We start from the raw sequence: 25,899 nt of genomic DNA, 5'->3' as shown, positions 1-25,899 counted from the left end.
AATCAAAATCAGCATATTACATCTGTTGTGACTGTATTTAATGAGTAGTTCTCCATGTATGCAGCATTTTTCCATTCTCTCCTTTCCCTCTCCCCTACATAAACCTGAAAGTCTGTTCCTGAGGATCCCAAGTCTCCAAAGTAGAATTAGGGGTGCTAAAGCCTGTAAGGAAAGAGTAAATCCATTCCACTGGCAGATGTCTTTTCTTCAGTAGATAAGCACAAATTGCTTCCACCCATTATGATTACCCCATGAAATTGTCATGAAAATGATGGTGCTCTCCCAGGCAAAAAACCCACTTGTGTACTACTTTGAAAGTTGATGGATGATAATAAAAAACTAATTATATTGTACTTTCCTGCAAAGAGAATGACTCGCTTAAGGCAAGAGGACATATGGTATTTGTAGGAGCACTTACGGTCATTTTTCACTGTAGTGTATTGAATTTAACATTTCCTTATGGCACAATCATGGCCAATTGGGGCTAAGGGTCATATATGGCAGGAAATTGAACTATTGACTGACATAGCTATTATTTGTGTGCATCATTTCAGTTGACAAACCAAGTTTTAAGAGGATTTTCAATGGAATTAGCACTGCAGGAAGGGGTTTTATGTATATGCCCCTGCATATTTGTAACAGTTCCACAATCATATACATTTCTCTTGTGGTTATCTCTTAAAATGTAAAGGTCTTTATTTAAAAACTGGCCATTTTGAAACCTTGCAAGTGCATTAAAATATTAAAAAGTTGCTTCTAATGGCAATTTTTAAAAAAACAAAGGATCTGAACAAATGTGGTGTCAAAAACCCTAACCCTATACCATTTTGGACAACCATTTGTCTGAAATGGTGTAGGGCAGGGGTAGGCAACCTCAGCTCTTTTATTACTCATGGACTTCAACTCCCAGAATTCCTGAGTCAGCATAGCTGACTACTATGCTGTAGTAGTTGCCTACCCCTGGTGTAGGGTTTCCTGCTTGAGCAGGAGGTTGCACTAGAACAGACATGTCAAACACAAGGCCCGGGGGCCGGATCTGGCCCGCGAAGTGGTTTTATGTGGCCCACGAAGCGATCCTGGAAACGGTGAGGGAACGGCCCCCACTGCCTTGGCTCTGGCCCAGAGACCCTCCTTCTGCCAGAGACCCTCAGATGTGTCCCACTCCTGCCCAGGCCCCCATAGGCACCCTTGATGCGAACGATGTAGAGCTGGCCATGCCCACCCAGTAGGCCATACGCACTCTAGCCACACCCACCCAGTAGGCCACACCCACCTCTGCATATCTAGAGATATACAGTATGGTGTATTTATATGTACACACAGTCCACTATTCCCATTTGGAGTATGCAGCATCAAGCTGCAGAAAAAGAAGTAAGAAATAGTAAGCAAAAGAAATGGATAGATGATAGATAGATAGATAGATAGATAGATAGATAGATAGATAGATAAATAGATAAATAGATAGATGATAGAAAAGAAATGATAACAGATATGTATGAATCTATAAATTCAACATTTGACTGGCTGTAGTTTAGCAACCTTTGGAGTTAATGGCAAAATCTGCTGAAGAGGGATATGCTGTGCTAGAATATCAGCAGCAATTGAGGAAATGTGGAGAGAGGGCACTGGGGGTGATCAGCAGGCTGTTGGGGTTCATTTGGGGTTGCTAAGAGGAAGAGGGGAGAGACAGAAAAACACACTCGTTTTTGATTGCCATTTTTCACTCCTACTTAAGCTGAAGACAGTTTGGTGCAATGCTGGAAACTGGGAGACCATGAGTTCTAGTCCTGCCTACGGCCCAAAGCCTGCTGGGTGACCTTAAGTCAATCACTCTCTCATCGCCTTAGGAAGCAGACAAGGGGCAAGCCCCTTCCAAAAATATTGGCAAGAAAACTGCTGTAGGTTCTTCAGACAGTCGTCAGGAGTCAACGCTGACTTGAAGACACAGACACACAGACATGCGTACACCTCACAAGCACAAATTTTTTAAAAATGTAACAACTATTTTGCCTTTATAGCCTATTTTGAATGGGATACACTCCATCCATAATTCATGTCAATTCACACAAATACATGGTATATCATGTATTTGTCATATCGTGGTACGGTATTATATAATTATTGGCATTTCATTCTAGTGACAGGAATGTGATCAGCAGTAATATCGCTAAGATATTCTAAGAACTTCTATACTTCACTGACATAATGACCTTGATTTTGTTTCATTATTATTTTTCAAGATCTGTTACTGAAATGTTATTTATTTATTTATTTATTTTATTTTAATTCCATTTATATCCCGCCCTTCTCGGAAGACTCAGGGCGGCTTACAAGCTTAGCAGTAGCCTTCATTCTATGTATATGCCTGCTTATTAGGGCTTTCACACACACCCCAAGCGGCATTATTACAAAGTCAGCTTAATTGCCCCCAACAATCTGGGTCCTTATGATTTTCTCTTATTGTTGATTTTTCTATATTCTTTTCTATAAATAGAATAGAATAGAATAGAATAGAATAGAATAGAATAGAATAGAATAGAATAGAATGGAATGGAATGGAATGGAATGGAATGGAATGGAATGGAATGGAATGGAATGGAATAGAATGAGGACCCAGATTGTTGGGGGCAATAAGCTGACTTTGTAAAAATGCCGCTTGGGGGGGGGCGAAAGCCCTAATAAGCAGGTATATACATAGAATGAAGGCTATTGCTAAGCACATTGTGCTTTAGATTGTAAGCCGCCCTGAGTCTTCGGAGAAGGGCGGGATATAAATGGGATTAAAAAAAAATAGAATAGAATAGAATAGAATTCTTTGTTGGCCAAGTGTGGTTGGACACAGAAGGAATTTGTTTCCATTGCATAAGCTCTCAATGTAGATATAAGTAATAGTGATAATCATGATCATATACAACATGAAAATACATTTATACTATATTCTTTTTTAAAAAATGTTTCAGTATCTTCCAAGCAGAAGACTGCAAAACAAGAGAAAAAGAAAGCAGCTTCTTCCCCCAAAGGTAATTTTGTTAATTTTACTTTACTGAGAAATAATTCAACAAGCAGCACATTTTTGATGGGAGGGGGAGAACTGAATGCAGAATGCTCCCATGTAACTCTTTTTTCAAGGGAGTTTCTCCATATAACTGCTATTGAAATGGCAGAAGAATGTGTGAGTCCAGCTATCTTCTGTATGATGTCTGTCAAGGTGTATATCGTCTCTTGGATTTTCTTCTCCAAGCACTTGGATTTGTTTTGGATTTTCTTCAGTGGATGAACTCTGATGAAATACTGTAAGAATGGTTTAACATAGGTTGCTTTATTCAAAGAACTGTTATTTTTTCATTACCCATATTTTTTTATCATCAGATTGCTTGTGAAACCTTACCATTTGACAAAACTACTGTGCCTAAAATTTTCATAGGCAGGTGCCTATTTGCAGTCAGAGGCAAGACATTTGTCTATTTGTATCCCACCTTTATTATCTTTATAAATAACTCATGGTGATGGATGTATCCAACACACTTTCCTATTGTTCCCACAATAACAACTCTGTGAGATGAGTTGGGATGAGAGAGAGAGTGACTGGCCCAAGGGCAACCAGCTGGCTTTCAGAGCTAAGACGGGAATAGAACTCACAGTCACCCCTTTCTAGCCTGGTGTCTTAACCACTAGACCAGGGGTCTTCAAACGTGGCCCTTTTATGACTTGTGGACTTCAACTCCCAGAATTCCTCAGCCAGCATGCTGCACTAGACCAACCGATTGGTATTTTAAGTTAATGGTGGTGGTGGTTTTTTCCCAAATTAGTGGCAGAGAAAACTTTGTAACAAACCTTTTACCTGCATATCACTTTCTCATTTCTGAGGTTGCTTGTATTGCTTTGTATGTGACTTTCATCACATCTAAAAATAGAGGTTCATTTTGTGCTCCAATATTTACCACAGCAACTTTTTTATTCCTCTATTACTAAGTTCTCTCACTGACAGTTTCACATTTATTCTACAGCTAGAGAGGAAAAAAAGATACTGGGATAAGCTGTTCATTAAATTGCCCCAAAATCTTGTAGGGTAGAAGTTCTGAGAGAGGAAGTTTGCAATCCTTTTATTGGCATTGTATTTTTAATAAGCTTTGGGAGAAAGTACAGAGGAATCTATATGTTTCTCATTGATTTCATTTTCTTCACTCTTCATATGTGTGCATTTGTGTGAAAGGGTGGGATAAAAACTACCTTTAAGTTTTTATATTTAGGTGCTTACTATAAAAGTGTTAACTCTACCTAGTATTCCAATTAAATTGGATATCTATCACAGGTCTACTCAAAGGTAATCCTCACAGAATTCAATAGGGTTTATTCCAAAAAAAGTGGATGCAAGATGGCAGTAATCCTATGGAACTTAATGGGAATTGTTTCTAAGTAGATAACATAAAGTGGCACTTTATGGTATATTTATGAACTTTTCCCTGATTTTTGTGATTAACAGAGTGCCACTTATATTAAAACAGAATAAAATTCTAACTTAAACATTAACATCAATCACTATTTGACTGCATCCTCATTTTAACAGAGTAAATGTGAGGAAGGATATTCAGGAATGCCACCTGCTCAGCAAGTAAGGCACTGTGGGGTTTTACAGTACATCCTTTATAAATAATAATAATAATAATAATAATAATAATAATAATAATAATAATAATAATAATAATAATAATAATAATAATAATTTTATTTATATACCGCCCTTCTCCCGAAGGACTCAGGGCATTGAACAGGGCAGATATATAAAAAATACAAAAATACAAAAGTTAAAAGAAATTAAACATATGCCCAACTAAAAACAGTAAATACATATATTAAAAATGACAATAAAAACCCAACCCATCCCCCATCAGGCCAGGCCGGCTTGTTCAAATAAGAGTGTCTTCAGATCACGAAATAATGATTTGCACGGAAATGATGCAAATGGCAGAAATATCGTCATTTGCATAATGGTGACATAATGCAGATTATATAAATCAGAATAATTTTTGCAGCTTGCAAAGCATCTTGCATCAAGTCTGGTAAAATTAGATTTGTTATATTAGAAACTAGAGCCTCAGGCTCCACCGGTAAATAAACCAATAGGTGTCTAACTTTCCCAGTATAAGCAGAATAATTCCTAAGGCCTTATTGAGGAGGAAAAATAAATGTCTCTGATTTCAGTGGGTCACATCCTAATGGAAACTGCATTAATAACATTGCTATTGAAATCTTATGGCTACTCTGTCACAAAGAACACTTGTGAAGCTATTCAGAGTTGGAGCTGTTCTGGTTAACACAGGTGATAATGGAACTACTATCAAGAGACATGGTTTTGGTGTTGCTTGTATATTGGAAAGTGCTTGAAAAATAAGTTCCAACATTTTGAACAACTCTACATTCTGTCAATTTGGCTTAATCATTAGACTGTGACAAACATACCTGCAGGTTTAATTAATGATGCAAGCTCATTTAAAATGTTTTCTTCTCCCACTGAATATAAAAGAGTAGTAAGCAAGGACTTTATAATAAAAGTAGTATGGAGAACGCCCTGAAAAATCCAGATTCTCAGGTGATCTGGGAAGTCCCAATTAGTTCCTGAGAGGGAGAAAATAGTCTTGAGACTCATCTATTCTCTCTCATTTAAAACAATCTGTTGCTTTTCCACAGCTGGAATAACAGTTCGTGCAATTTATGCTCCCTTGTTCTTTTCTGCTTCAGTGTAAAATATAATATAAATACAGTAGACATTTATTTTGCAAGTACGTGTTCTTAAGTCAGCTAGCGAAAAAATGAGGTGCCGTAGATGACCTCAGTTCTTCTCTTCTTTGTCTCTCTATTGATGGGAATAGTCTGGAGGAGAACTGTACCTTTGTTTTACTTACTGTAGTTACATCATTCTACAGCTCTGAGAACTCAGATATTCTTATAGATATGTTTTGTTTTAAAAATGGAGCACTTGCAAATGATTTGTGTATAGGAAGATCGAGAGTATGTAAATAGTGTGATTATCTGTTGCATCAAATTACTATATTACTCCACAGTTTATAATTTGTACCAAACATACCAGGAAAATGGATCTGATGTGATCTATCCACATTGTTAGGTGGCAGACGATAGGTATGATTACCTAAGTGTTCTGCATCACATTCTGCATTTTAAAGGATAATGGAATTAAACAGCAAAATTACCTGAAAACATCCCTTTTCAAAGGAATTAAAGATCATGTATCTTAGTGTAGTTGTTTTATAATATACTGTAAAGTGCTGGTAAAGTAATGTTAACATCTTTAAAAGGTAAAAGGTAAAGGTTCCCCCGCACATGCGTCCTAGTTGTTTCCGACTCTAGGGGCCGGTGCTCATCTCCGTTTCAAAGCCGAAGAGCCAGCGTTTGTCCGAGGATGACTCCGTGGACATGTGGCCGGCATGACTAGACGCCAAAGTTGCACGGAATGCTGTTACCTTCCCACCGTAGTGGTCCCTATTTTTCTACTTGCATTTTTACGTGCTTTCGAACTGCTAGGTTGGCAGAAGCTGGGACGAGTAACAGGCGCTCACTCTGTTACACAGCACTCGGGATTCGACCCGCCAAACTGCCGACCTTCTGATCGACAAGCTTAGTGAGGATTATATAACATTTTGCTATTTAACTCTTCGAATTAAATCCACAGTAACTTTCCATAGATATGGGATTCCCAGTCCACATCAATTCTTTTTACTTAAATGAACAAATTCATATTTGTGTTTTATAGATTGATTGGTAAAATCAGCTCATTTTCTCATTTTACTAACAGAAAAAATGAAAACTGAACAGCAAGAAAGGATGGGGAAAAAAGTTGTCACAAAAGGTATTTCTTTAGTCTTTAATAATATTCAGAAGTGAACTTCTTTAATTTCTTTAATCATATAGCAGGGACAGGAATGCAGAGGCCAAATCACCCCAGGAGGTTATTAATAAACTAATGATAAAGCCAGTAAGATTTAAACATTAATATGAATCACATTAGATGTGGAATTCAACTCTCCAAATTCTCAGCAGTAATTGGAAAATTCTGTGAGTTGAAGTTTATATATCTGGATATGGCCAAGTTGTAAAATCCTTGTCTAAACATTACTTTATTCTTCTATTGTGCAGAATTTAAATCTTAAAATTAATTGTTGTTAAATGTTAAGACATCTAAGAATTGTTTGGATGTGTTATTATTTTGCTATTGTCACACTATTGTTTTACTCAGAAAACTAGAGAAACAATAATTTCCTTAAATACAAGTGTGTCCAAATGCAAGTAAAAAAAACTAGGCATTATTCTTTTGAAATTACTTTTTAAAAATCTGTAGGTATTTGAACCAAGAATTAGGTCCTGTTTAAACAGTGCACTTAAAACAGTTGTTCTGCACTTTTATGTTTTCCACTGATAGTTAATAATGACACTGTGGTCTTTTAAAACTTCATAAGCGGTACTGAAGATATTTTTAATGCCATATGGCAGGGATTTGTGAACCTAAAACATTTATGTTGCGTGCAGATAAAAAGAGCATCCAAGTTGAAGAAAAGATAAAAAAAGATGTGAAAGGAAAAAAACCCGAGGCCAAGGCACCTGAAAGACTAAAGACCAAGGAAATCAAAGCAGCGGAAGTGACATCACCAAAAGCCAAGGGAAAAAAGGAGACTGCCCTGGCAGTCAGAGAAAAAATCGATCATAAAGGTAAAAAATATCAGGAGGAGGTCACCAAGGAATGCTGAAGTTCAGGAAGGAATTCAGATTCCCCTTTTTAGAAAGAATTCATAATTATGAGGGGGGGGAAAACAGTTCTTCCTCTTGAATCCACCAATGTCTTCTTTTAACTAATAATTCTTTTAGGAACAAATTTCACTACAAAAGCATTTCCAGCATAGGAACAAAGATGTGAAACCTCTGGACTATTAGCCTCCATCTAGAGAATGCTTCACATTCTTAAATCTAAGAAGAGAATTTGTCAGGAATTGGAATGAGAAAGGGACAGAGGTAGGCAGAATTTGGAGAACATAGATATGGAGATCTATGCAATTTATATCTATTTCTAAAATACATGCACTGAATGAGAAAAATGGAGGCATGAGGAGGATTGACCTCTCTGAATGCCTTTGACAACATCAGCCAGCCAGCCATTTTGCTGGCTCTTCTGTGAGATGTATGTTTCTGGAATGTATATTTCTTTTTTCTAGTCCATCCATCTGTCCCTTATGTACCATTCTCAGATGGGTTAAAACAGGGGTCCCCAACTCTCAGGCCACAGACTACTAACAGGCCTTGAGCCAATCGGAACCGGGCTGTGGAATTGGTGGGCAAGTGTTTGTCCATACATTCCCTCTTGCGTGAGCAGTGGGTGAGCGCATATGCTCCATTTGTGCTGCTTGTGCAGAACCATCCACCCCCCCCCCCGGTCTGCATAGGTGCAAAGGTTGGGGAATTCTGGTTTAAAAGACTCATATATTACAAGGGGATAAAATCTGAAATCTAACAAAAAAGACTTAAGTAACTCTGTTTCACTCTGGTGCCAATCTCCAGGAGGAATCCCAGAGGGTAAGAGTTATTATGGATTCTAAAAATCTATCTAGCTCATTCAAAAAAACACCACAGTAGCCAGCTGAATGCTAGGTATGACACAACTCCTAGTTACCGACTGTGGACTCAACCTGGACTTCTTTCCTTCTCTCTTAGATGGATAGCTTTTCTTGTCCACTTCCACCCAGCACATTCCATTATTTTTCTCATTGCTTTCTTTTCCAAGTGATTTAGCTCTTGCTTGTGGTTCCAGCCAACCACTCTCTTTTTAAAAATATTCCAATTCACAGCCTTTAATGTTCATTTCCTCATCTTTGTCGTCAGCCAACCAGCTTTTGGTGAGCAACATGGAGGGTCAGTCCTAAATGAGCTGTTTTCAACTTCACTTGAATTTCCCTGCCTTTTGGAATTCCATTCCGCATTGTGTTTTTCCCCCCTTCTCCTTCTTCAAATGTTGTACTTCTCCCAAGCCTGCTGATGCTTTTCTTTTAAGCACAGATGGTGGCATTTTGGAAACATCAGGATTTACATGGGGAGATGGTAGACAATACAGATATTACTAGCATTTTGGATATATCTTTTTAATGACTTACAGAATTTTGAAAATTTCATACAAATCTTCCATTTGAGCTGCTTAAGATTTTTGTAGGCTTTCCCTTCCTTTTTTTTCTTTTTAGAGAAAGAGAGAGAGAGAGAGAGAGAGAGAGAGAGAGAGAGAGAGAGAGAGAGAAATGAAAATCTTCCTGTCCATCTCCATGCTGTGCAAAAATACTATATTTTTAAATCTATTTATGGTTAGGTCCCATAATATGAGTTATTTCTTAGAAATTATTAGGATTATCTCTTGAGTAAAAAGGTATGCATGTAACTAAAATGACAGCACACTTCAACTCTTTAAACTCTTCCTATTCATTTGAAAGACAGTACAACATTTAAACATATCTAAGTTCGGAATGTTTGTGCATCATCTTTAATCTTCAAGCCCTCTTATATAAATAATTTTTGGGGGAGACGACTAAACTTGTCAAGAATGGGTTTCTCAATTTTTTAAAGTTTTGTCAGGCATGAACAACCAGACCCCACATGTGCAGAACTTGAGCTAACTACTTTATTATATTCTGCCTAAAATACAGGAATCTCCCCAGTCTGGTAGTTCTTTCCTGGGAATAATTAGATAAGAGTCCAAGGAATCCAGGGAGATTCTGGCCTTTTTATGGTTGCATAGTGACTCTAGCCCCATGCTTCAGCCCTCCTCCTTGCCAGGCTGGATACTCCCCCAAAAGTTCAAATAAGTTGCCCCCAGATTTATATTAAAATGCTTGGGCATTTTGTTTGGGTTTCTATTACTGCATGCATGTTTCTGCATACCTTTCCTGATATTTGTATTTCTCCAACCAATCTCTCATAATATTATATGTTTATGTGCATATTTATTCCAATAAACATGTTTTTGTGCTTATTATTACCTAATATACGCATTTTATGTCTTTTTATTTCCTTGTGAATTGTGCTGCCGAATCCAGAAAAATGTTAGTTATCTCCAGCAAGCTTGAAGGGTATGAATATTGTAAATCTGTATAAAAATTAGATTGAAAAAAATATATGTCCCAATTACTTGCACTATGAACATGGACATTATTCTTTAGCCATAGCATACTAGGAAACAAAATCAAAATTTAGATATATTTTTTTAAAAAAACCCTTGAACCTTAGCATTACTATTCCTTCATACTCGTTTTTCTGACCTGTTCAATTATTTCTGTCTTTTTGACAGATGTGCTATATAGAAATTGGGAGCACTGGTGGTGAGCTCATATCTAAACAGATTGCTCTCATTACTCTCTGAATGAGCTTTCAGTCTGAGTAACATGTACTGATCTGACAAAGGGCTGATAGGGTTATGGAAGGAAGATTGTATGAACTTAATATTTCTTCCTTTGGCAGACCAATCCTGAGTGCAGGATTGCCCTACAAGCTGCAACCCATCAGAACAAAAATGGAAATTGGGAGATTTTTGCATTTCCCTGCTATGTCACTTCTGCACAATAACAAGGAGATTTCCCTGCTCTAGTTGTAAATAAAAAGAGGAACATTTGGCTTCTAACCCTTTCCCAGACACTTTTCATTCCATTGCTTTAGATTTTGTGTTTCTCTGAATGTTTTTTTTTAAATCTATTAATCTTCTTTAAAATCGTCACTTTATGATAAAATATAGTTAGAAATGTGTGTTTATCAGATAACGCAGCTATAAATATTTTATGAGGAAAGTATAAATGCATATATTTAAATATGTGTTAATGTATGCATTTTGGTGGCAAGCTTTAAAAATAGTTTTGGCAGAATGGATACATGAAAGTTTATACGTGAAATAGTGATGAAATATACTGTATTGATTTTTTCCCCATCCCTAGTGGTAATCCATCAGATCAAATACAAACTACAGTGCAGGTACCATAGTTTTACAGATATAACCAAAGGTCCTGGGTCTGATCTTATCCAGTTTGTGTTGGAAGAAAATATTTTATTGATAGCTAGAGTGAGTCTGTAAAACTGGTAGTCTTCTCCATCAGTGCTTTTTAGCACCAGGTCTTTAGCCAATTCCAGTATTCCAGTGAAAGACACATTCCAAAGGTGAACAAAAATTGGTTGGTTCCACTGCTTTCCCTTCATCCTCCCCCACCCCAAAAAAGAAATAGCTCTGAAAATGTAATTCATGGTGTGACAGATTGAAAGATAATACAATTGAAATATACCGTGTAAAGTTTTAAAATTGATAACTGATACATGTGTCATAAGCATAAACCAACCCTTTATCGCAATGCACATGAACTTTTCTGATTGGATTTAAAAAAAAAAGCCAGGAGGCAATGTGAATTTTCCAAAGATATCCAGGAAGAGTGGATGGAAACTGCAAAGCAAAGCTATAGGTGACATACAAATGATATAACTGTTGCAATTAGTGATTTTTTTTAAAAAAAAAATAATTTTAAGCTATCAGGATTATGTTTATGATGTGTGAAAGCTGATGTTTTCCCCAAATTCCTTTTCTTTAAAATTCGTTCATCCTGTACTATTGTTCAGTACTGACCTCCATATCCAAACATTGCCTGCCAAGAAGTATGACCTTTCAACCACAGAAATGCTGGGGGGGAAAGGATTAAACATCCCCTTCCATACCTATTGATCATAATGCAGAGTGGCCCTTTGTGTGCTTCCAGGGAAGCCAGGAAAATCACAGATTGAAGCAGGGCAACACAACTAATTTAGACTTCAGTGGAACCACAGATGATGTTTTCGTGCATTCCTCTTCCAGATGAATATCAGAGGTGGCAATTCATAAAGCTGAAAATCCAGTTCTTTCCAGTGGAATTAGTAGAAAAGCATTGCTAATGGAAATGGTCTGTGAAGAGCTCAGAAAAGCAAACTTGACCTAAATTCTTCAGCAAGAGCCCAACATTTTCCATCTGTTGAATGTAGTAGCTTTTATTTTGTAGCAGCTGCAGATAAATTAAAAATAAACATAATATATTTTATTTAATTAAATAAGAAAATAAATTAGAATCAATAAATCATTTTCTGCTGCACAGATTTATCATGCAGTTAATTTTGTTCTGCCTCTAAATGTTTTAATTTTAAATGGTCTGCAGAACTCTATTTATAATTGGATCACAAATGCCGCCCAAAGGAAAGGGAAGATGTTTATTTTTGTGGAGCACTAAACAAAAATTATGCTGAAATGACCACTACAACTTATGCTGACCGTCCAATGGCCATTGCTATTTTCAAAATTGTCACATAGCCCTGCTCATGACTAGAGTCAAGAACTTAGAACTGGGGCCAAGAACTTGGCTCTAGTAAAACAAAAACAAATTATATCTGAAATCTGAGGGTAGTAAATAGAGAAGTTGTCTTTCTGTACAAATACTCTGTACCAAATGCAAATTTATCTTCTGAATGCAAATTATTTATAGGACTCTTATAACCATAGGAGTGAATTCTTCTGTATTCTATGGACTTATGCGTGTATGATTACGTTGCATCAATTTGTTTGTGGATGTCCATTTTGTACATGTCAATTGATCTTGGTTTTTTTTTTTTTTGTTAAATGGGCTTTCTAAAATGAAGATGAGAAACAGTTTGGTGTAGTGGGTAAGGCATCAGGCTAGAAACTGGGAGACTCTGAGTTCTAGCTGCCTTAGATGGGAAGCCAGCTGGATAACTTTGGGCTAGTCTTTCTCAGCCCTAGGAAGACAGCACAAGCAAGCCACTTCTGAAATCTTGCCAAGAAAACTGCAGGGAAATATTCAGGTGGTTGCTGAGAGTCAGCAAAGGAGAAGAAGGAGGGAGAAGAGGGAAGAGCAGAAGCAGGAGGAGCAGGAGGAGCAAAACCAGGAGAAGCAGCAGAAACAGAAATAGCAGAAGAAAGAAGAAGAAGAAGAAGAAGAAGAAGAAGAAGAAGAAGAAGAAGAAGAAGAAGAAGAAGAAGAAGAAGAAGAGGAGGAGGAGGAGGAGGAGGAGGAGGAGGAGGAGGAGGAGGAGGAGGAGGAGGAGGAGGAGGAGGAGGAGCTTAGCATGATGCTTGATTCACTGGCTTTCAAATGTATATGCTGTTTTTTTTATTAAAATGATTGCATGTATGGTTCTGCTTAGTAAGCATCCTCTGAAGTGCCATTAAGACAATTGTTACATATTGTTACAAGACCAGGATGCTACTTTAGTTAAAAATTACAGACCGATATCGCTTTTAAATACAGATTATAAGATATTTGCTAAGGTTTTGGCTAATAGACTGATGAGGGTTCTGCAACAGGTGATTCATGGGGACCAAACGGGGTTTATTAGTGGAAGACAAATGAAAACTAATGTGAGACATATAGTTGATGTGTTAGAGTTTTTGGAAAGGCACAACCAGATCTCTGCTGCGCTAATCTTTTTAGATGCTGAAAAGGCTTTTGATCAATTGAACTGGCAATTTTTGTTGAAAGTTTTAGACAAAATGGATTTTGGGGAAAATTTTTTACAACCGATTAGGGCATTATACCAAAAACAAACTGCCCGAATTATAGTTAACAATAGCTTGACAACAGTATGTAATATTGAGAAGGGCACAAGGCAAGGGTGTCCGCTATCGCCCTTGTTATTTGTGTTAACATTAGAGATATTATTGGTTAAGATTCGGAATTCGGAAAAAATTAAGGGGATACAAGTTGGAGATCAGGACTATAGATTGAGAGCATTTGCAGATGATCTGGTTGTTACAGTGACCCAGCCAGAGAACTCTGTTGTGGACCTGATGGAGATAATAACACAATATGGGAAGGTTTCTGGATTTAAAGTAAATATACAGAAAACTAAAATTTTGGCTAGAAATATGACAGTTTCGCAGAAGGCTCTCCTAGAAGGATTAACTGGATTTGAGATTGTTAAAAGGGTTAAATATTTGGGGGTGATTTTGTCGCCCTCTAATACAAAGCTATATAAAAATAATTATGAAAAGTTATGGGGGAAAATTCAAAAAGAACTGGAGAGTTGGGAAAAATTGCAATTGTCTTTGTTGGGACGGATTGCAGCAGTGAAAATGAATGTCCTGCCCAAATTTTTATTCTTATTTCAAATGATACCGATTCTTAAGAAAGACTCTAACTTGGAGGAATGGCAGCGTGGTATCAATAAATTTGTGTGGGCAGGGAAAAAGCCACGAGTTAAACTTAAGATTATGCAGGATACTCGTGAGAGAGGTGGCCTTAAAATGCCTAATTTTAAATTATATTATGAAGCTGCTGCACTAGTAGGAATAAGTGATTGGATTAATTTGACACAATCGAGGTTATTAAATCTTGAGGGCCATGATTTGTTGTTTGGCTGGCATGCATATTTGTTGTATGATAAGAAGGTAGATACTGTGTTTAGGATGCATATTTTAAGACAGGCATTGCTGAGAGTCTGGAAGAAGTATAGACATAAGTTAAGCAGCAAGATACCATTGTGGGCAATCCCAAAACACGCAATAGAAAATATACATGCTGGTTTCAAACATGATGAGACTACTTACAAGGAAATTTTAAGTTTGGAAAGGAATATTTGGTGCTTGAAATCATATAGTTTCTTGCGAGAAGAGAAGGTTGTTCAGACTTGGTTTCAATATATTCAGTTACAGGCCAGGTGGAAAGAAGACCAAAAAAATGGATTTGCAACGACTGATGAAAATTTGATAAAGCAAATTAGAAATCAAGGACCAGCACATATTAAACGGATATATCTTGCATTGATAGAGATCGATTCAGAAACAGAGCTTGTTAAGGATTGTATGATAAAATGGGCCCAAAACATTCAGGAAGTTATTACAATGGATACGTGGGAAAAGATCTGGGTGAGGAATGTAAAATTCACTCAAGCTCAAAGTCTAAGAGAGAACTTTTACAAAATGTTTTATAGATGGCATCTAGATCCTAAAAAGCTTGCAAGTATGTATCCGAATTATCAGCCTAAATGTTGGAGGTGTGGTGATGAAGAGGCAACATATTTTCACATATGGTGGACATGTAAAAAGGTCAAGGCTTTTTGGATAAAAGTCTGGTGGAATATGCAGAAGATTTTTAAACGGAGGATAAAGTTTTGTCCGCAATTTTTTTTGTTGGGAATAATTGTTGACGCTACAGTTGTGGACTCTAAGTTGATGTTGAATTTAGTTACGGCAGCAAGACTTTTGATAGGTCAATATTGGAAGAAAGAGGAACTGCCGACTATACAAGAGTGGATTTTGAAGGTTTCCGACTTGGCAGAGATGGCGAAGATTTCGGCCTATTTGAAAGATTACTCGCAAGAATATTATATTATGGAATGGAGAAAATGGATTGAGTTTATCCAGAATAAGTATAGGGTTAAGAAGTTTTATCTAGCATTTGAATAAGTCTTCTTTCGTTTTCTTTTTTCTTTTTCTATTTTGTCTTCTATATATATTTAATAATGCTAAGTTTTGTTTGATCCTATATAAGTTAGAGAGTGATGGATTTTAGAATTTATAGTTGTTAGTATATGGTTGTTTATGATTGCTTTTTTATATATATATACCTTGTATTTAGCTCTGGGAAGTCCGGGGGGGGAGGGGGGTTGGGGGGAGGTGGGGGGGAGGAGGGAGGGGGGGAGGGGGGGAAGGGGGGAGGTAGGGAGGGGAGGAGGGAGAGGGAAGGGTTTTTTTAAAGGAAAACTGTATTTTTAAAACTTTTCAATAAAAAAAAAGACAATTGTTACATAGAATTATAAGCTATATTTAACACTTCCTTTTACATTTTAGCCTACATATAACTTTCTCACTGATTAATTGATAAATTGCATAAATTTGCTCAAGGTCTAATTGATTATTTATATTCACTTGTCCATGCTGATTTTTTTTAAAAAAAATATTTATTATTTTAATGGGAATTATAGTACTATAACAGAAATTGCCTATAGCATTAAAGTAGGAATTTGTTTTTATCTATTTTCAAAGACAAATATGGAACAGAAAATATTTGATTTTCAATTAAAATATCCATAATTATTTAAAGTAGTTTAAATCAGTCTTGAAATAAAAGTGGAGACTAACAAGTAGATGCAATTGTCCTATAAAATAAATGCCAGAAACATTTGGACTAAATTGCCTTGTTTAGGAATGGGCCATTTCACGTTGCTAGACTCAGATGCTCAGCTTTTATCCCCATTGGCCATGACAGGGCTATTGGGAGTAGTGGTTCAGTCATCTCTTAAAGGCCCCACATTGTCCATCCCTTAGTTAGCTTAACTGTCCATACGGGAAGCATCTAGATTACTCACATGCAATTCCCTTGGTTAGAAAAAAGAATGAGTTTCACAGTTTTTCAAACTGGCGTTCTGTACATGATCTGGGATTGCAAATCCCAGCTATTATGGCCTTTTGTCCTGCTGATGAATAAGTCTATGAATTTCAGTCCCAGCCCTTGGGGAGGGTGACTAATTTGGGAAGGTGGAGGTAGGGAAAAGAAGTGGTGATTTGGTCCTCAAAACTTACACATGATTTAGAGTACCAGCCATTGGAAACACCATCTTTGTGCAGAAAGCCTGAAGGAATTTTCTATGGAAAACTCTTTAAAGAAATACAGAAACACCACCATCACGATTGGTTAATTTAAGCAAGAAATGAAAAAGCTATTAAGAGTTTCAGTGCAGTACTGAACTCTTTTTTAAAATCTTCATTAAAAAACAATCTAATTATGTCTTATTGCTCTTTTTTCCCTTCTATTCTGCCAGATCAATTTGCATTCTGTCGCTATATGATTGACATGTTTGCACACGGGAATTTGTACACAGGTACTTGAAATGAATATTGTCAATGAAATGTTTGGTTTTTCTCAGAGCTTCTACTATTTTGTGCTCTTCAAATATCTCTCTGTGTGTTTGTGTTTGTGTGTAGTTAAACATGGAAAAGAGAGTGCACAGGCTAAATAAAGTACATTAATGAATGGCTTGACCCATTAAAGCTTCTAATTTTTTTTTTTTGCAGTTGCATGCATTTAAGTTAATGGCAATATAAAATCAGTGGAGATTTAATAAAGAATGAAGATGCTTTCTTTAGCAGATGGCATACTGATTGTTTGCATGATGCATTTATGCCATATAAAAGATAAAATATTTACTTGAAGTGTTTTGTTTGTATTTTCTTAAGATAGTAGAAAACATCAAAAGACTGATCAAAAAAATCAAAAGCAGGGTCATATCTTATGAAAATATTTTGAGCCAGTTGGGGGTTTTAGGATAGAAAAAAGTTATTACTGTATGCGGAAGGAAAGGAATTATACTGGCATATAACAAAAAAAAGTCCCAGACCATAGATAAAATCTCCTTTCTGTAAAGTTTGCTAAAGCTTTCTGACCATAACTGATGATAATTAACAGCATTATGTCATCAATTTTGAGATGGATAACAGGTGAAAAAATGTATTCCAAGTCAAAAAGTATGAATATAACATTTTTCAAAAATCCAAAACAAACATCCAAATATTTTTCCCCAAACCCAGTTCCTCCCATCTACTTTGCAGCTCTGAAGCTTGTGGCATGTGATAATAAGGACATGATTGTTTCTGGGGAAAAAAAAAGTATGATGACTTGCTAAAATATTTTAGGAAACTAATATAGTCAAGAAAAAAATGAATTAATTTAAAGAGTGTGAAATTTAAAAGACATTCAAATCCTTCATCTAATGTAATGATTAGATAGACTGCCTTTGGATCATGAATAACAGCTCATTTTTCCCACTGATCTTGATGAGATTCAAGGTTCTTCAGCTTTTAGGGAAAGGGATATAATTATCAATGTCACTTGACTCATGTTCATTGACAAAGTTAAAATACATTGTTTTGCTCATGTAGGATGTACATCCACTTCCTGTTCTGATATGGCATATCCTTCCATATCTTTCCCAGCATGCCATTTTCAAACAAGCAGAAATGAATGTTTTGCAAAGATGCAAAGAAAAACATTCTTAAGAATGTGGTTCTTATCCCAACTAAGATAAAGTAAAAGGACTTAAGCAAACTCCAATCTACTTTTGAGATATTCCAACAGTTCCCACAAACATTTGCCAAATTAGGTAGGGCTAATAAGGGTTGAAGAATGCTATAGGGCACCAGTTTATTTAACTCCAGTATAAATAAAGGGCCTATTGACATAATCATTTACATGGTTCAGGTGGGAGGGATATGCATGCTTTATAAAGACAAAAATTGAGAAAATTGACCAAGCAATTAATCCTGAGGTGATTACAGTTACCTAATTCCCACGGTCAACTAACTGTATGGATCTGAGGGTTATTGAGGCAAAGGCCTAAAAATGAAAATGTAACCTTATAGAATCATAAAGTTGGAAGGGACTGCAATGGTCATATGGTTCAATCTCTTGCCTTTCTATATCCTTTGTGGCTATTTTGGTCTTTATCTTACCTAACTTCTAATTGGTTTGAAAAAAGGGACAGAAATGGGAAGGAATAGTTCCTTTTAACCTTGTCAGTAGCACCACCACCATCAGTCATTGTGCCACCACAACTGAAGAAGGAAAAAAAAACAGGAAGTGGGCAGTTAGGTAATACCATCCTGGCCTTTTTTGCAGTAGCTGTATCCTACTGCATAGTAATCTTGAATAGTGTGCTGTGTGTTGCTGCTGCACAAAGTTGAGGTAATTGGCTCAGTATTGCTTACATTTCAAAAGCAAGTGAACGTGCTTTGGTAGAGTTCATTCACTAGAGTCCAAAAGGTAAATGATAACAATAGATCACAGTGAATGAAAATGTTTTTCATGGCTTTTATAGAATCTCACATACTGCTATGTACACATTTTAGGTTACTCCTTAGAATTCTTGTGAGCTCTAACTGCAGAATATATATTCCTGTTTTTGCATTCAGCAAATATAATTTCATTTAATGATGGCTAGTTATGTGTGGAAAATTCTTTCCTCTGTACTTCTATATGCAAGGGGTTTTGTAATATGCACAATACTGTGCAGAACTGAGGAAAAAGGATACATACCTTTTACAGTGATACTTCAACTTCTAGAGATAAATCTGGGAAATCTGTAAACTTGAAGATGTTCTTAAACAATAACTTCATTAATTCTTGACCATTGCTTGAGGATTCATTTCATCTTCAAGATATTTATGCTTATTTTAGGAAAAGTTTTAATTTCCTAGTGATAGAAAATTCATTTTAACTTGTCTGTTGATCTTCTGATCAGTAAGTCTCCATCTTGTTGCCAGTGGGTCAGGGCGTCAAACTGTTGAACTTGCAGAAAAATAACCAGAGGCTGTTTTGTCCAACATGGAAAAAAAATATGGATATCATGTTTCTCATTAAGGAACCACTTGGTTCCTCATGTTCATCATATGCCCTTGACTCTTACTTCAATCAGTCAATGTTTAGCAAGCATAAAATGAAAACTGGATGCTACCACTGCTTTTTTCTGAATAACAATAATAATATTTTCAATACAGTGTTATTCCATACATATATCCAAACAAGAACTAATTTGAAATGCAAAGATCCACAAACAGGTTTCTCAATGCAAGACAATTCTATCCAAAAACACTGAGCTGAATCAGATGTTCATTCTGTAGCCTTCGTTAGCTTGGATGAGATGTAAGCCCAGGAAAATTTACTACTATCACTTGTGTCTGCTAGTAGCCACCCATTAAGTTACTTCAAATGTTTTCCATATTTAGCCCATTCTCCTGCAATCTATATAAAGTTTAATATACAAAAAAAAATGAAGGCTAGAGAGAAGTTCCCTGAAGATGGGCTCCAGCACAAGTCCGAAAACATGGAAGACAAAGCCTTGGTCCCGGTGACCGACCCAGATTGGATTCTGCAACATTATCCTGGGGCACATATATTCACCTTCATTTGCAAAAAGATGAATATTTATCTTCTGGGATTGCAACTTTTCAACTTTCCTACACATAGATCTTCTCTGACACTTTGATCTAGACTACACTGCAATCCTATTTATTCCCACTGAAGAGTAACTTTAATAGAGCTTATTCCAAGTTAAATTAATCTAATATTTCAGCTATTATTGATTCAGTTAAAACAAGTATTCTGAGTTTCTTGTAAAAAGCTCAAGTAGACTACTGGCTTTTATAGTTGAAATATATAGGAAAGGAAGTGTCATAGATCAGAGTTCCCCAACCTTCCTGGCTTTGTGGACCCACAGAGATGGGTGGGAGAGGAGATGGTTCTGCATGAGCAGTGGGCAAGCACGTATGCAGCTTCATTTGCGTGAGCAGCAGGCATGCATGCCTGCTGCTCACATAAATGGAGGGTGAATGCGTGTGGACACCTGCTGCTCATGCAAGTGGGAATGCAGATGTATCTACGTGCTTGCCTACCATTTCCATGGCACGGTTCTGAATGGCTCAAGGCCCAGTAATGAGGCATGGTCCGGGGATTGGGGACCTTGTCATAGATGACATACTAAATGACATTCAGTAATGAAATTAGCAGATAACTTTGGACTATTTACATCAGGGGTGTCAAACTGGCGCATGTGTCATGCACAGGCCACACCTACCCCAGCTCCGCAAAGGCAAAAAACATTGGGATACGTCATGATACGTCACGTGATGCGATTGAGTTTGACACCCGTGATTTACACTTTCACAGCTTAACATAGCTCACACAGTTGTTGTGAAGATAAAGGGGGACTCTATCTTGAGTTCCCAGACCAAAAACATACCAGTGAAATACCCTTTGGCTTCAGTCTGCACAGCATGTGACTTAGAGCCAAAAATTATGCTTTACACTGTCCAAGAAACACCTAAACTATCTAATTAGAATCCTTTACAATGAAAAACAGTAAAAATCGTATTCAATAGGTGCATAACTTCTGTCAGATCAAGATTCTCACCCCTAAAGTCAATGTGGCCAAAGTCTGGAGACAGGGTTTCAGAAGTTTCAATGAATAAAACAAATTCCTTTAAAACAATGACCTTTTTTAAAAGAGAGAGAGAGAGAGAGAGAGAGAGAGAGAGAGAGAGAGAGAGAGAGAGAGAGAGAGAGAGAGAGAGAGAGAGGGAGGGACCCCATCCAATACATGGGGCCTGTGGTTGATGGCTGGTTGCTCCCAGGATGCTGTTTTAACACCCATGATGTATATATTTAATTATCAGATTTGTAAAAATTTTATTTGTGGCATAAAATAACCAACAAATAAATATTATAGAAAAGCCAATTAAAATTATTAAATATAAATTAAAACCAGGTGACAAAAGGGATTACAGGGTCGTAAAAAAGGAGTTAAGAGTTTTTAGTTCACATGATGCAGCAGTTGGTGATGCAGTTCCAAAAATAATTTCCTTCTTAGCAAACTAGAACTGCATGATGCCTCTCCTGGCAGATCAGATGGAACAGGTAGTCAGAGAGAGGTGGTTCTCAGATAACCTGGCTCCATGCCATGTAGGACTTTAAAGGATAAACCCAGCACCTTAAGTGGTTATCTGGAAACAAACTGGTAACCAGTGCAGCTCACGAGCAGAGGTATAATGTGTGCCCTTTTTCAGGGACACATATCACTACCCATGTTACTGCATTTTGCACTAGGCAGTCCCATGTAGAATGCATTACAGGAATCCATTTGGGAGGTGACCACGGTATGAATAATTGTGAGCAAAGCCCACACAGTTCAGGATCAGGTACAACTAGCACATAACACAAAGTTACACAAAGGGAGGAGAAATTCAAAACGAATGAAGAAATTATGAGAATACCCATAAATGATTTGGCAACGTTATGTAGAAAAGAGCTGAAATGCATTTACAGATAGGAACAAATGAGACTAAGCGTAACTAAAATGGAAACACTCTCCTTCTGCTACTTAACTATATGCCTTCCTTTAATTATCCACCATGCTTTAATTATGTGTCTGTGGGGAATTTTAAAAAATTCTAAGTATGGAGGGAGCAATATTCATTAAGACCACAGTACACGGGGAGGGAAAGTTTAATTGTAACAAAATTGCCCACATGCTGTAATTAGCAATAGGGAAACAAGTTCTCACTAGTGTCACTGAGAGCCTTTTCTAGTTTTAATTTTTGTGCTTGGAGTAGTTTTTATCAGGATAATGACAGTAGAAGAAGGATTACATTTCTCCTCCCCTTCTCCAAATTTTTTTTTAATTTCCTGAATTGCTTGAAAGACACTGAATTAACTTAATCACTGTTGCTCAGCCTATTCTAGCTAGGATATTGCTGTGAAGATAAAATATAGCTGATGTTATCCATGGAGGAAAGATAGGATATGTATTGCTAATTGCACATCAATAAAGAGGGATAACAAGGAAACGATTTGCTTTGCAATTTAATGCAATGTTATTGAATTCTGCCCCTTTGAACCATTATGTGAAATGTGTTCATATTTTGGTATTCACTTTCCTGAATTGTGTTATGCTTTTCCCAAAAAAAAGGTTATGTACAAGAATCTTCATGCATCTGCTATGGCAGACAATCCACCCTTAATAATCAAATGTCATTCAATATTGATGGCAAAAATTATCTCTATTAGATATCATAGTTTGCTTTATGAACAATTGTGCATAAAACTGCATATGGGACAATGAATCCAATGAAAGTGCACACAAATCTTCAGAGTATTTTTTAAAGTTCCAAACGTAAGTTTAGCTAGCATTAAGAATGGGCAAAGGAGCAACAGGAGGAAGAATACTTCTGCAGAAAATGGTTTGAAAAGATCAAATTGTGAATTGAAGGAATCCATGAATAGGCCAAATCAACTGAACTATGTTTTTGCTACAGTCTAAAATATTAATATAATCCTTTAAATATAAAGGTATAATCCTACTTCAGTTAGACACAACAGCTAATATCCATTTAAACACCTTTACGTGGATGGTTTGGCCTGAATGCAGTGTGTACCTGCCAAGCCTATATTTTGCATGCTAAAAACAACAATAACCACCATGGCCACTACATTGCAAAGAATTATAGAAACCAAGATTATAAAAAAGCCTAGCCTGAGAACTTGAAGAGTTATAGCCACTTAAAATATTAAATAGGTATGCTGTTTTTTTAAAAAAATAACATCCCCTTCAAATCAAGCTTATCTTCATAGACATGTTCATATACTTGTCCTGGATGGATTTTTAGCTTCCAAGCTCCAGGAATTCCTGGTGATCTAAGTCCAACCTGCTTATCTTCTGAACGAGAAAAACCAGATCAGCAAGGTGCCTAGCCTAACACAATAGTATAAAGTCCTTCTATGCACTATGATTTTGAGCTTTATGATCTCAAGAATACTTACTCTTCTAAATCAAGTCATTTTGTAATTACAGAAAATACCATTTACAGAAAATACCATAGAATTTGCCTCAAAGAGGTTTCTTGGGAGATCATGCTTTTCTTTTTAAAAAATAAGTTAGGTAACATACACTAAATATTTTGATGGTAACGTTTTAATCACATGAGTGACAGATAGATTTTTAAATTATGATCATTCCTCTTGTATGTATTTGTTTATATATATGCGAGTTTATGCAAGCTTCTATTAATATTAACCCTCTGTCAAAAATAACTATACTATACTGATAGTAAGAGTGGGAGAACTTCCTATTATCTTTCTCTGATCAATAGCTAATCTATTAGATTTTATAAGCATGTAAATGATTAATTGCACTGGTGCTTATTATTGCTCACTATACATATTATAGTCTCCTCACGGGACAACCTGACCTCATGGTATCCTGTAGTGTGAAAGATATCAGCCAGAATATTTTCATTAAGCATTTTGATTGCAAACTGTGAGTAGCACTCTGTTGCAATTGGAACTGTATCTAATCCCCTGCTTCCAAAGATAGCTGTAATAATGGGATCTCATCATTCATGAGAAATCTACTTTTAAGCCAGCAGTGTTCACAGCAAACCAAGATGATGCCAAAATGATGCCTGTGATTTTATTAGACAAAGACTTCCACTGTATCCTGATAGGTGATACAAGTATGTAATTCACAGCATTTATGTGATGATCTTCTTATGCATATATTGTCATTTGTTGCCCCTATTCCTCAAGGTTCCCTACAAACTAATAAGAAAGATATAGTTGAGTGAAAAGCTAGACTTAGAAGTTTTGGCAGACAGCTGGATCATTATTTGAATTTACACAACCCTTGAGGTTGTTAGCTTTTTCATTTTACAATGCATGTTCTTCACAGAGAGAATTAATTAATATGTTCAGGACAATTTTTTACAGTGAGATCATTATTTCCAATGCCCAGTTTCCTAATAAAACAGACCAAGTTACTGGTCTTTTCTTTTTCCTGCTGTTTTTCATGGTAGCAAAAGCTGCCTTATTTCTGTAATGTTATGTGTATTTATTGTACACACTCATTCTCAAATCACTCTGGGAAAAGTATCTGCAAACATGAATTAGTCCTATTATGTTATAATTGCAAATAGTCGTAACCAGGTCTTTTATTTGACTTCCACCAGGCCTTAACTTTATGTATCTTTACCCTGATTGTCTTCTTAACTCACTTTTCCTTCCATTAGTAGATTGGTTTAGGTTAACCATGGGAATTTTCTTTGTCTTCTTGTCTTTATTGGTTTTCTTGTAATCATGGTTTGCCGACTTATACATCTTTACACCTAGCTATTCTTCTATCCTGATTATATTATGGCTCCTTGAGATTTCCATCACTTTCTTAAGCTGTTTGTTCAAGACTAAATTTCCCTTCACTCCTTCAAAAGTTTTATTCTCATTAAGTTCTGTATACACTGGCACTATCAACCTCCACCTATCTATCAGGTGTGAAGTAATGTTGTTTATAATCCCCTTTCTCCCAAACCTAGTTACCTAACACATTTAAATATCTCGAATCTTGTGGGTTCTGACTAAGGCTTCCTGTAGGATATTTTAGAGAACTGCTTAGCCCCTAAATTCTTATTTGTCCCCAAAGGGAAAAAATAGTAGAGAGATTATTAAAGAAGTTGTACTTGGGATGCTAATTTGGCTTTTTAAATATATTTGTGCTTAAAGGGAAAGTTATTGTGTTGTGTTGTACCAAAATGGTGCAAATGGTGCAAAATGATCCTTTGGACTGGGATCTCCCATGTGGATTGTGAGATTCCTTGCAGTCTAGATGCTGTTCCAGTCTATAGCCTTCAGTCAAAAATGACATGATGACATAAAAGGAAGAATAACATGTCTTTTTAACTTTGTCATGTGGTTGGTTAAGCAAGCTCTGGAGACTATAGAATGATAATACTGAAAATAAAAAACTCAACAAAAAGATTAGTATTATTGTCCCAGATTAGTGTCCTTCTTCACAGAAAATGCTCTCATTTGCTATTGATTAATATGCTGTAATTTACAAAGTTAGAGTCCTGTGAAAACTTTAAAGATGGCTTGTCTTATGTTTTAAGCATTCAGAGCAAATGAGACAGGAAAAGAATGTTATTTAAAATTATGTAGTGATCAGGTGTTGGAAAATATGAGTTATACAAAGAAATGAATGTTAAATTGCTTCCTAGGAAAATGTGCTGTTTCCTGAAAAACAATTCAGCCTGTTTTTACAAAAATGTCTGGAACAGTTTTGAATTTATTTGGTGCATTATGCTTTCTTAATATGTAATGTATAAATGGATCACATTATTTTTTCTGGTAAAACTTTGCAAACATACGACATGCAAAGCATCTGCAGAAATAAACACAAGATGCAAATACATGTACATGTACATGCCCTGCTCCTGTCTTTGTTTCCTTTTTGGAGACAGGAAGAGCATGCTGAAATCCACTTGCAATTTCTTAACCAATTCTCACAATTCTTCAG

The 25,899-nt window shown here is 36.4% G+C and overlaps 1 protein-coding gene across 1 annotated transcript in view; it reads left to right on the top strand.

The window, feature by feature from the left end:
* The window catches only part of TRDN (triadin), a gene marked incomplete at its 3' end in the record, with an annotated part of 235,922 nt that overhangs the window by 69,038 nt on the left and 140,985 nt on the right, over positions 1–25,899 (top strand). Inside the window, exons 10-13 of the mRNA XM_083374012.1 lie at positions 2,961–3,020; positions 6,812–6,865; positions 7,543–7,722; positions 16,828–16,887. Of these exons, the coding sequence (XP_083230138.1) occupies positions 2,961–3,020; positions 6,812–6,865; positions 7,543–7,722; positions 16,828–16,887 (354 nt within the window). The remainder of the gene's footprint in view (positions 1–2,960; positions 3,021–6,811; positions 6,866–7,542; positions 7,723–16,827; positions 16,888–25,899) is intronic.

The sequence above is a fragment of the Vipera ursinii genome, assembly GCF_947247035.1.
Source record: "Vipera ursinii genome assembly, chromosome: 1".
Lineage (NCBI taxonomy): Eukaryota > Metazoa > Chordata > Lepidosauria > Squamata > Viperidae > Vipera > Vipera ursinii.
The sequence above is the reverse complement of the archived record's forward strand: the minus strand, read 5'-3'. Positions and strand labels throughout refer to the sequence as shown.